The sequence below is a fragment of the Arachis hypogaea genome, chromosome 18 (genome assembly GCF_003086295.3).
Source record: "Arachis hypogaea cultivar Tifrunner chromosome 18, arahy.Tifrunner.gnm2.J5K5, whole genome shotgun sequence".
NCBI classification, from domain to species: Eukaryota; Viridiplantae; Streptophyta; class Magnoliopsida; order Fabales; family Fabaceae; genus Arachis; species Arachis hypogaea.
This window is the reverse complement of record NC_092053.1, coordinates 10,743,129-10,756,274: the sequence shown is the minus strand read 5'-3', so window position 1 is coordinate 10,756,274 and position 13,146 is coordinate 10,743,129. Positions and strand designations below refer to the sequence as shown.

At 35.0% G+C, this 13,146-nt stretch overlaps 1 protein-coding gene across 1 annotated transcript; it reads left to right on the top strand.

The window, feature by feature from the left end:
• The first annotated feature begins 1,137 nt into the window (after window positions 1-1,137).
• On the top strand, window positions 1,138-10,667 carry LOC140181233 (uncharacterized). Its single transcript, XM_072224759.1, has 4 exons — window positions 1,138-2,884; window positions 3,575-3,699; window positions 4,633-4,757; window positions 10,574-10,667. Exons 1-4 carry the CDS (start codon window positions 1,138-1,140, stop codon window positions 10,665-10,667), a joined length of 2,091 nt encoding a protein of 696 aa, XP_072080860.1.
• Window positions 10,668-13,146: the final 2,479 nt, after the last annotated feature.

The window sequence follows — 13,146 nt, the reverse complement described above, 5'->3', positions numbered from 1 at the left end:
TATAGCTAACAACACAGTTTTCATGAACGAAGAAAATTCTTACCCAAAAAAAAAAAACTCCTAACAAAAAATTTGACATATAATATCATTCTCCTTAAAATAAACCAAAATTATCCATCAGAATTGTTAGAGAATCATTAGTTAGAATCAATTTAGATCAATTAGCATCGTCTATATTTATATAGCATATCTGTACATTAATTGTAGGATTCTATGTCTTTATTACTTTGATTCATTTAGCACCTATAAATACCCCTTGTATATTATACCTCACAGACAACTCAATAATACACTTTTCATATTATTCTCTCAGTCTCTTGTTTCTATCATGGTATCAAGAGTTTAGGTCTTTTTTTTTTTTTCCGATGAATATTAGTTCATAGCCCCTTTGTTTGTCCTTGTCGGCAGTGTTCTTTGGCCTCCTTTTTCGTTCTCTTTTTGACGCTTTGGTTCGTCACCCCCATAACCATCTTGTTCGTCTCGTCGCCGTGATTCCAACGCAACCAGAACCGTTGCCATCCGCCTCCGGACGTGCCTCCACGCGCCGCCGAAAGACGCTGCCACGACCAGGTTGATTTCCCTCCAGCTTCCACCTGTGCCACTTTGCTCGCAATTTTCGAGCTCTTTCCGACGCTTTGGTTCGTCACCTCCGGCATCATCGTGTTCTTCTCTCCGTCAGCTTTCCAACGCCGCCAAGATCGCCTCCAGAGACCTCCGCACGCGCCTCCACGCGCCTCCAGAACGTTGCTGTCCACCACCATTCTTTTCTCCTCCAGAGGCTTCAGCAGCCGTTGGATCTTTGTGCAGATCGGACGTTCCTGGAGCGTCCACGTGTCACACGCAAGCTGGTTGGGCAACCCTGACCCACGACGATCCGACCCGACCCGTCCTTCGACCCGCGTGCCACCTGTCGCCAGCGTGCTTTCCTTCAGCGTATCACGTTCTGCCACGTGTCGTCACTCGCCGACGTGGCACTGACGCACCGCTGACGTGGCACTGACGTGGCGCTGACGTGGCCACCAAGTGGACCCTCCCTAAGGTTTTTTGGTGAGCTCTTTCCGATTCCGCGCTCTGTTTTCTCGTTTTCTGCCCCAAATTTGTAGTTTTCTTCTTCCTTTTGCTATTTCTTCTATTACTATGGAAAAACCGGATGTCTTTCAGCCTATCCCTGTTATTCTTAATGGCTCCAACTATGCACATTGGGTTGAAGTTATGCGAGGATTTCTTAAAGGAAGAAAATTATGGCGATATGTGACTGGTGATATTGCTTGTCCTGTTAAGCCAACTGTATCCAAAGATGGTGCCTCCAAATCCAAGGAGGATGCTGAGAAGGAGAAGGACTATGCAGAGAAATTGGAAGATTGGGATAGTAAAAATCATCAGATTATCACCTGGTTCCGCAACACTTCTACTCCTGGCATTCATTTACAGTTTGGGCATTTTGAAACTGCTAAAGAGGTATGGGATCATTTGGCGAAACGTTACACTATCTCTGATCTCTCTCATCAGTACCAACTGCTTAAGGAACTTCATAGCCTTAAGCAAGAACGCGGCCAAGCAGTTTTTGATTTTCTTGCTCAGATGGAGATTATTTGGGATCAGTTGACCTCCTGTGAGCCTGTTCTTAAAGATCCCACTGATGCTAAGGCATATGAGGATTATCGAAACCGGACACGTCTCATCCAATTTCTGATGGCACTTACTGATGACTATGAGCCGGTCAGGGCTTCTTTTCTTTATCGATTCTTGCCTAGTCTTGAAGATGCTCTTCCTCGTCTTAAGTCTGAAGAAACGCGCTTGGGATTGCTTCGTTCTAAAAGTGAAACTGTCTTTGCTGCCACCGACAGAAAGGGAAAAATCTGTCGCAATTGTAATCGGCCTGAGCATTCCTTCTCCGACTGTCCTTCTATTGAATGTCGTAAGTGCAAACAAAAAGGCCACATTGGCTCCAACTGCCCGAAACTGTTCTGCCATTATTGTAAGCTCTCGGGTCACTTGATTGCTACCTGTCCTACTCGACCACCACGCTCAGATCAGAACAAGTATCACCCTCGTCCCAACAACTCTTCGCATGTGCCTGCCTCTACTGCTGCTGCTGCTACTGAGTCCACCTCTTCCACATCTCTCAACACACCTTCTGTCTCTCCATCAGATGTTGAAACCCTTCTTCGGCAACTTCTCTCTTTTTCTGGTAATACCCCCGCTACTCTTTCCACCCCTCCAGGTAATTCAAAATGGTATTTTGATTCTGGTTGTTTCAATCATATGTCTCCTTTGCGTCATCTTTTTTCGTCGTTGTCTCCCACTACAAATGCACCTTCTGTTAACACTGCTAATGGTTCTCTCTTGCATGCAACACATCACGGGGTTATTTCACAGTCCAATATTCATCTTTCTGATGCTTATCTTATTCCAAAATTGAATTTTAATCTTATCTCTGTCGGTCAGCTTGTTGAACTTGGTTTTGATGTCATTTTTTCAAATTCTGGATGTCGTGTGCAGGATCGTCGGACGGGAAAGATCATCGGAACTGGATGTAAGGTTGGACGCTTATTTGAGCTCGAGAACCTTCATGTTCCCTCTACAAATCTCTGTGCTTCTTCCTCTCCATCTACTCTTCACTTGTGGCACCGTCGTCTTGCCCATAGCTCCTTAGGCAAATTACGTCCTCTTATATCTACGGGTGTTTTAGGTCAAGTTCAAAATGAGTCTTTAGATTGCATTTCTTGTCGCACTGCAAAACAACCTGCCTTATCATTTAATAATAATTCCTCTATTGCATGCTCTCATTTTGATCTTATTCATTCTGATGTTTGGGGACCCGCTCCCACCGCTTCTATGGGAGGAGCTCGATATTTTATCCTCTTTATTGATGATTATTCCCGTTTTACTTGGGTCTATTTGATGACTAATCGTTGTGAGTTGCCTCAGATTTATATTAATTTTGCCACTATGGTTCGAACACAGTTTTCAAAGGTCATTAAAATTTTCAGACGTGATAATGCTATGGAATATCGTGACTCCAAACTTTTAAATTTTCTCGCTGAACAGGGTACTTTGTCCGAGTTTTTTTGTCCTGGTACCTCTCAACAAAATGGCAGAGCTGAGCGTAAACACCGTCATATTCTTGACTCTGTCCGTGCGATGCTTATTTCCTCTTCCTGTCCTGAGCGTGCTTGGGGTGAAGCTGTCCTCACTGCTGTTCATGCTATCAATAGACTCCCTTCTTCTGTTCTTGGTAACACTACTCCCTTTGAGCGTCTTTATCGTACTTCTCCCGATTACAGTTCTCTCCGGGTTTTTGGTTGTGTCTGTTTTGTCCTTCTTCAGCCTCATGAACATAATAAGCTTGAACCTCGGGCTCGCATGTGTTGTTTTCTTGGGTATGCTTCTGAACATAAGGGTTATCGTTGTTGGGATCCTATCTCTCGCCGTATTCGTATATCTCGTCATGTTGTCTTCTGGGAGCATCACATGTTCTCTAGTTTTTCCTCCTTTGAGTCCATTCCTTCTACTCCATCACCGTTTTTTACTAACCCAAATGTTGATCTCTTTCCCAGTGATGATACTACAGGGCCTACCCCCAGTCCACCCCTCGAGGCTCCTGATCCTCCACCTTCTCCATCTCCCGATGATTCCAGTCCGGACGGCGATCCCGCTCCTAGCGTCATGCCTCCTCCTCCCACTCGTTCTTCTAGGGTAAGGAATCCCCCTCCTCATCTCCTTGATTATCATTGCTTTTCTACTATTCTTCATCAACATGAACCTAAGTCATTCAGAGAAGCCTCCACAAATCCAAATTGGCAACAAGCAATGCAGGAAGAAATACAGGCACTTGAAAAAGCACACACTTGGGATTTGGTTGATCCTCCTTCTGATCAGGAAGTTGTGGGCAGTAGATGGGTATACAAGATCAAGACTCGCTCTGATGGCTCTATTGACCGTTATAAGGCACGATTGGTTGCTCAAGGTTGTACGCAAGAGTATGGTATTGATTATGAAGAGACTTTTGCTCCTGTTGCTCGCCTTACGTCTGTTAGGGCTCTCCTTGCCATTGCTGCGGTTAAAAGATGGTCTCTCAGTCAGATGGATGTGAAGAATGCATTTCTTAATGGGGATTTGAAACAGAGAGTCTATATGAAACCACCTCCAGGATATCCTTGTCCTTCCAGTAAGGTTTGTCTCCTTCGCAAGGCACTTTATGGACTTAAGCAAGCTCCTCGTGAATGGTTTGACAAGTTCAGCACTACCATATGCAGTCTTGGTTTTACTTCTAGTCCTCATGAGAATGCGCTTTTCATTCGTAAAAGCGACTGTGGAGTTGTTCTTCTACTTTTGTATGTTGATGACATGATCATTACTGGAGATGATGTTGATGGTATCTCTGATCTCAAGACCTCACTTCACCGTACCTTTGAGATGAAGGATCTTGGTTCTCTCAGCTATTTTCTTGGCCTCGAGGTCATCTCCACAGATGATGGCATTTATCTCTCTCAGGCTAAGTATGCTTCAGATCTCCTTGCTCGCGCTGGGATTACAGATAGTCGCACTGAGTCTACTCCTCTTGAGCCTAATGTTCGATTTACCCCTATGGATGGCACTGTTTTGGATAATCCGACACTTTATCGCCAGTTAGTTGGCGGTCTCGTCTACTTGACTGTCACCAGACCAGACATTGCCTATCCAGTTCATGTTCTCAGCCAGTTCTTGTCTGCTCCTCGTACTACTCACTATGCGGCAGTTCTTCGCATTCTTCGGTATGTCAAAGGCACTCTTTTTCATGGCCTTTATTTTTCTGCCCATTCCTCTTTGACCCTTCAGGCATACTCTGATGCTGATTGGGCTGGTGATCCCACTGATTGTCGTTCTACTACTGGTTATTGTTTGTTTCTTGGAGACGCTCTCATCTCTTGGCGTGCTAAGAAGCAAACGTTCACTGCTCGCTCAAGCACAGAAGCTGAGTACCGTGCTCTTGCTGACACCACTGCTGAGGTTATCTCGGTTCGTTGGCTTCTCGAAGATCTGGGTGCTCCTCAGTCTTTCCCTACTGATGTTTTTTGTGATAACCGCAGTGCTATTCATATTGCCCATAATGATGTGTTTCATGAACGCACCAAACACATTGAGATTGATTGTCATTTTGTTCGACAACGAATCCTTATTGATGCTGTTCGTCTCATTGCTGTTGGGACACTGGATCAGACTGCTGATATCTTCACGAAAGCTCATCACCCGACTCGCTTTCGAATTTTGTTATCCAAACTCAAGTTGGTATCCTTAGCTCCCACTTGAGTTTGAGGGGGGATGTTAGAGAATCATTAGTTAGAATCAATTTAGATCAATTAGCATCGTCTATATTTATATAGCATATCTGTACATTAATTGTAGGATTCTATGTCTTTATTACTTTGATTCATTTAGCACCTATAAATACCCCTTGTATATTATACCTCATAGACAACTCAATAATACACTTTTCATATTATTCTCTCAGTCTCTTGTTTCTATCAAGAATCAATAAAAATATTAATAAAATATTACAATAAAAAAAATTTATATCCTAACATTCATTAAAAAAGAGAACAAAAATAGTTATTAAGTATTAAACATATCGCTTGATAAAACACGATTAGAGTAATGACTAATTAGTGATAAAAAAAAATAGAAAATCACAAACAACAGATATACCGTAAGAAAAATAACATCTTATTATAAATGATTCTAGTGTATACAGCTGATAAATATCAGAGTTATAACTAACTAAACAAGCACACATACATGAACAAGTTCAGCAAATTCAAGTAAAATAAAATTAAATGAACTTCAATTATACTAAGAAATGAACCGAAATGACTTAACAATAGCATCAAGTTAACCTCAATTAATTCACAAATGAACTGAAATTAGTTCGGATTTGAACAAATAATCAAAAAGACTCAATCATCAACAAAAATACATTGAATTTATTTCTAGATCCAAATGAACCTCAAATAAATTAAGAGATGAACCGAAATTATTGAATGATGGCATCAGAAAAAATCAGAACCAATAAAGATGTTAACAAAAATGAAACGAAACCAAATGAACCTCAATTAAAGTGCAGCACAACTACTACAGTTTTATTCGATGCCCTAGTTACAGAGAATAACAAGAAAAAATTGAATAAGAGCAATTCGATCTACTAAATGAACGAACTTGATTCACTAAACCATAAACCGAACTAGTAGAAATGCGAAAAATGCAAGAAATCTAAAAGAAAAAACTGAACATAATGAACAAGTAATTAGTACTTTGAGAAATTTTTGTTGATCTTATGTGTTTTTTGTTGATGATCTCAAACGCAGTACCAAATTTTTCTGTAGTTTTTGCAGAAAATTTAAAAGATTTTTAAGAGATTTTAATTTAAAATTCTTTTGTTATAGTTTTGAGTATTAAAGTACGAAGCGAGAGATAACGTTTGTTTTGGGTTTCAAACGCGTGTTACACGCTTTTTTAATGATGAGAATAGTTTTTATTAGTGTTAGATCTAATTAGTTGAACTTAAATAATAATAAAACTGAAATGTGTAACAAATTTGTTATGAAAAAATGAAAATTGTTCGTACAACATTATTGTAACAACAATAATATAGAAGGATAGTAACATTAAGTCCGGAAAAAAAAAGAAAGCATCAGAACCCTAAATGAGAAAGCAAAACTGCAAAATTACATACAATAAATTTTTCACTTACTTTATGAATCTCATTTCTGGCAAATTCAAAGTGACTGAATAGTATTGAAGGCATTATCATTTATTGTATGGGGAGTTCTCTGGTGACCAAGGTAATAGTGGCTAAAGATGGCCAAAGATTGACCTACAAATAAGATGTTGACATGTGGAATGGTTGATTATAATAAGAATCATCTTAAAGGTATGTTTTTGTGAATTACATTAATGTAAACGAGCCATAATTTTCACAAATTTTCAAAAAAAAATTTGTAGGTCTTCGACAATGTAAACAAAAAAATGGGAAAAGCTAAATTATAAGAAAAAAAGAAAAATATAAATACATAAAAAAAGAGATAAACAAGAATGCTGTGCAATTAATAAAAATGAGAAATCAAGTAAAAAAAATAAAAAATAAAAAACTACAACATAAATTTAAAATTTATAAAAAAATCTTATTATTTTTATTTTTTAGTTATTTTAAATTTTCGTAATTGAATTCCAAACCAACAAATTGAGTAAAACCTCATTTAATTACATTATATTTTGATTTTTTTAATTTTTTATTATATATCTATTAATAATTATTGATTCTTTCTTTAAATGAATAATATAAAAAAGAACTAAGCTAAAAACTTAAAATCAAAATTCGTCGTATTATGAAATTTTAAGTTTATTTTTTTTTCTATTCAAATATTTATATTGATAATTTGGTTTCTATTATATATTAGTTATATCTCTTAATTAATTTTTTATAATTAAAATTTGTAATTGAGTATATTTTATTTTTTTAATTTAATTTTTTTATTGATTATTTTTTAAATAAATGTATACGACAAAAATAATCCAAATACTTGCACAAAAATGTGGCCATTATGTGTGTATACTTGGTTTATTTATTTTTATTAACTGCAAAGCTTTTTTTATTTTTTATACTTGGTTTCTCATTTTTATTAACTGCACAACTTTTTTGTTTATCCATTTTTTTGGTGTATTTATATTTTTCTTTTTTTCTTATAATCTAGCTTTTCCCATTTTTTTTATCTACACTGTCAAGACCCACAAAATTTTTTTTGAAAATTTGTGAAAATTATAGTTCGCTTACATTAATGTAATTCACAAAAGTATATCTTTAAAATAATTTTTATTATAATCAACCATTTCACATGTCAACCTCTTATTTGTAGGTCAATCTTTGGCCATCTTTAGTCACTACTACCTTGGTCACTAGAGAACTCCCCTTATTGTATATGTATATTTATTGTATATTTAAAAATAGGAGAAAGTAAAATTTCAGAGTTAGTTAATTGTTGAATCAATTAAGATTTTAAAATTTTAGGATGTGTTTGATTTATTTTTTTTAGTGTTTTTTGTTTTTTGAATTTTATAAAAAAAAGTAAAAATAATAAAATTTTATTTTATTTATTTTATCTTTTGCTTTTAATTTTTTTTATAAAATTTAAAAAATAAAAAATATTAAATAGTAAATAAAAATACAAACTGAACGCATCCGCAGTTCTCATTTCATACTGCATTCCCACTATAGTCTTTCAGGGAAAAAAAAGAGCAAGAAATAATAGCAAAGGTGAGAAGAATGGGTTCTGTGCTTATGCAAGGAAAGGAGAGGTGAAATAAAGTATTGCAGAAGTTAAAGGACATAATAAATAATTGAAGAAGTATAAGGAGCCAATGAAGTATATATACAATGTGTATAATAGAAAATTTAGAAATATTTGATTCAATAGGATATAAGATGTTTATTATTTTTGGTATTTGGATAGTTATTTTAGATAATATGAATGTATTGTGTTTGAAAAATTAATAATATTTTATTTTAAATTTTTATTTTTTAATTTATATTAGACTAAATAAATGGTTCATTATATACATTATATAAATACTATATTGACTCTCTAACAATATTTTAAATAATTTATCCTGTAAAAACCAAAAAAAAAAAAAATGTGAGTAGAACTTTGTTGTGACTTGACCAGTGCCATATCGTGTGGTCTCATTCAAGCACGGGTTTTTGCACTTTTTGTAAATGAATAAAATGTGAATTATATACGTGGCTAATGCTTGTAGACACAGAACTTTCTTGATTCTCGAATTCTTAGTTATATTAACTAAAGTTATTTTATCGGTCCAAAGAATGTTGGATTATGTTTAGTGTTGTAAAAAATATAATAAAAAAATAAAAAATATAAATAAAAAATTTAATATTAATATTTATTAATATTATTATCTCAATATAATTAAAATAATTCATATATATTCATTAATATTATATATTATAATTTACATTTTTATAAAAAAAATATTTTATATTAATTTTATGTGTGTCATGTCTCAGACTATATTATTCTATTTATATATATATATATATATATATATATATATATATATAAAAGGAGTATTATTTTTAAATTTTACTATTGATAATATGAACCTCTCAACCTTAAAAAATTCAGCCGTCCATATTGAAAGAAGTCATGGATATCTACATCACAACACTTCCTTTTAAATGTCCATTTAGAATTATATCTTATTAAAATCTTACTAAAAAAATTCAATAAAAAAAATTTTAGTAAAAGAAAAAGAGTACAATATTCCTTGTGATGGGGACTGCCTCGCTAAAAAACCTTGTTAAAAAAAATTTAATAGGGATAAAAATCTAACCAAGGAAAAAAGAGTATAACCCCCTTCTTGTCGACATTATTTAATATTTCGAAATCGGTACATCCCAATCTGATGTACCAATCTTTTAAAGGAGGATTTTAAAAGTGATTTTGTAAATAAATCTACCAAATTATTGTTTGAGCTGGTCTGTTGGATATCAATTGTTTCTCGATTTTGAAGAACATGAATGAAAAAGAATTTGAGATAAATATGTTTTGTTCTATCACCTTTGATGTATCCACCCTTAAGTTGAGCAACGCATGCTGTATTATCTTCAAACCGAATAGTTGGGGTTATTTTATGATCAAATAGTCTATATGGTGACAAAATATATTGGATTAAATTCTTGAGCCAAAAACACTCGCGATTTACTTCATGTATCGCTAGTTTTTCAGCACGATTAGAGAATGTGTTGCTATCGTCTGTTTTGTGGACCTCTATGATATAGTTGTATCACCATATGTGAATAGGTATCATATTTGATATCTTTCTTTGTGTGGATCAGTCAAGTATCCTGCATCTACATAACAACTAATTGTGCCTTGAATTCATATGGATAAAATAGTACCATATCAACTGTTCCATGAAGATATCAAAAAATGTGCTTGATTCTATTCCAATGTCTTCTGTTTGGAGAGAAACTATATCTTGATAGTAAATTCACCGTAAATGATATATTAGGTCGTGTATTATTAGCAAGATACATTAGTGATCTAATGGCATTGAGATATGATACTTCAATACCAAGGATATCTTCATTTTCTTCTTTAGGGCGGAATTGATCATTTTCTACATTCAAAGACCTTATGATTATTGGAGTACTTAATGAATATGACTTATCCATATAAAATCTCTTCAAGATCTTTTCTGTGTATGTTGTTTGATGAATAAAGATTCCATTGTTTGTATGCTCGATTTGCAGGTCGAGGCAAAATTTAGTCTTTTCGAGATCTTTCATCTCAAACTCTTCTTTTAGAACTTTTATATTTGTTGGAATCTCTTCACGAGTTCCAATAATATTTAAATCATCAATGCACATAGCAATTATAATGAATTCAGATGCAGATTTCTTTAATTTATGAAAACACATGGGTAAATATTGATGGTAATCAGTGGCTAAGAGAAGGGGGGTTGAATCTTAGCCCCTTTTTGCTGAATCTCAATCTCTGATTTTTCAACCAAATTTTAGGAGATATTTCTGCTTTTTGTCTCGTGTCGAGTTGAGAGACACTTTTGTTTTGTCTTGTGCCGAGTTGAGAGACACTTTTGTTTTCGTCTCCTGATTAACAAAAATAGAGAAAGAAGTAGAGAAGAAGAATTAACACCAGATATATCCTGATTCAGTCACTAGGTGCAATGTGGCCTACATCCAGTCTCCATCACAACAATGATAGAAGTTCACTATGTTATCACAACATTACAAACACCAATTTCTCTATAGGAACTACCCATTCCTATCTGGGATAAATCCAGATTCTAACCCTAATCTGAACTTGACTTTGACTCAAACCAAGCTTTCAACAGCAGAGTGCTAACCCAACTTGTAAGAAAATCCCCACAGGATCATGAAACACAATAAAAAGATGTACAAAGAAACTCGGAGACATTTCTGGCTTTTTCTCTAATTTGATCACTGCCTTTTTTCTCTCACTAGTTTTTTTTTACAAACCTCACCATGTTTGCCTTTTTTATTATGAGACTCAGACAGACAAATACTAAGAAAAAGAAAACAAAATGAACACCATTGAAGGAGAAGAACTCAAAAAGCTTGGGTAGCTGTGAGAACTCTGTGCTTTCACTTTCTCTCCTTGTTCTCAACCCTTGGCCGTTCACCCTTAATATAGAAGGAAAAGCTTCCAAGGTCGAAATCCTAACCCAGCAACTTCTTCTCCAACCATAGAGTAGCAGCGGCTTCAACAGAGAGAGATGAGAGAACCGAGGCTGATGCATGCATGCTTACCTCATCTTTCTCAACCTTTTTCTTCAAGCTTCTTCAATATGGACCCTTGATCTTTACTTTGGCCCCAAGAATGGATTCGGACTCTTGATGAGCTTCTGACCCAGGAGTGCTTCAGGGTTTCCATTTTTGCTTCTTTCTACTTGAGACTTCAGACGTTATCTTTCTCTTGGAGGAACAAAAATGGAAAAGAACCTTTATCAAACTAGATCTTCTTCCTGACAGAGGCGGATTGCTTCTATTCTTGGCTACTAAACTCTTGAAGCTTTTTTTCAAACCATTCCTTCAATGGCAAATATCTTTCTTGGCTTAATTTCTATGACTTTTCTTTTTTTTCCATCTTCTTCTCTGATGGATAGATGTGACCAAAGGAGAGAGGAGAGAAAAGAGGAAGAAAGAAAGCTTTTGGTGGAAGCAATAAAAGCACATTCAACTTAATTGAAATCCAAATCTCAGTTTCCAAGAAATGGAGTAACGTGTGGAGCTATCAATGCAAATTAATCAAATTGAATTTTAACTTCCTGTTACCAAGGCATAGAGTAACCGAGGCATGCTTGAGGTCTTTGGGCCACTTTCTTCTTTTTCTATTACTTTGCCAATATTGGTTCTTGGGCTTGTGATTTGGGTTTGTCTCAATCTCAAGTTTCAGCCACTTTATGTTTCCATTAATTTTTCATTAATTCATTGATCAAAGCGGGCTGCTCTAACTTTTTGGCCCAATAGGAAACTAATTTGCTTCCTGTACACTTGAACAAAAATCATCAAACAACTTATTAGAAATTTAAATAAAACACTTAATAATAATTTTAATAATTTTACATTTTAATAATATTTGATCATCATTTAATTAAATATAAATTTTTCATACTCAACAATCTCCCCCTTGATGACAAACATTATTAAAATTGAATTGAAAAGATTTGGATAGGAAACTTCCCTTTGGAGAATTTTCAAAATCTCTCCCCCTTTCATTAAGCTCTCTCTTAACGTGTACCTGATTCAACCAAATATTCAAGGGAGCATGACATGTATACAAACTTTAACAGGTTCCTAAAGATCAAAAAGAATATATAAACAATGGAACCTTTTAGAACAGAGCCAATTTTTCATCAAGAAACATTTAGCAAAATCCTTAATAAAATTCTACAAACCAGCCAGCACACATACACTTGAGCGAATAAATTTATCAATAAAGGTCATTGCTCAAGATGTCATAATCATAAAATCAGAGAATCAAAGCAGGGTAGCCAATATCAAAACGGGGCAGCGTAATTTTGAAAACAAAATAGGGCAACCTACTTTTGAAAAACAAATCAGTTTTCAATTCAGTCCTTTATCTTCCCCTGTATGTTTTTCTCCCCCTTTTGTCATTGAAGAGGGATAACTGCAAACAAAATAGAGAAAAGAAATGCAGTCCATAATATTTAAAACATAAACAATGTCAAAGTTAAAAGTTATAGTCATCCAAAAGAAAAGAGTTCAACAGAGACAAGTTCATAAACAGCAAAATAAAATGTGTTCAGCAGCAATAACATCAGAGAGCAAATCTTAGGCATCAAAGGAGTTGGCATCAGATTCAAGAAAGTCTTCTTCTTCTTCGAAATTGGCTATGTCCTTGTCAATAGATTTCAAACGTTTAAGAAGCAAATTCACCCGTTCATGAGATTTAGTCCAAGCTTTCTCATTTTCAAAAGCATGCTTTCTAGCATCTTTGTAAGATTTTACCATTAGTTTAGACATGTTGAAAAATTCTGTGAGGACATCCTTGACCATTCCGGAGAACCGATGTTTATCAAAGGTTTCAG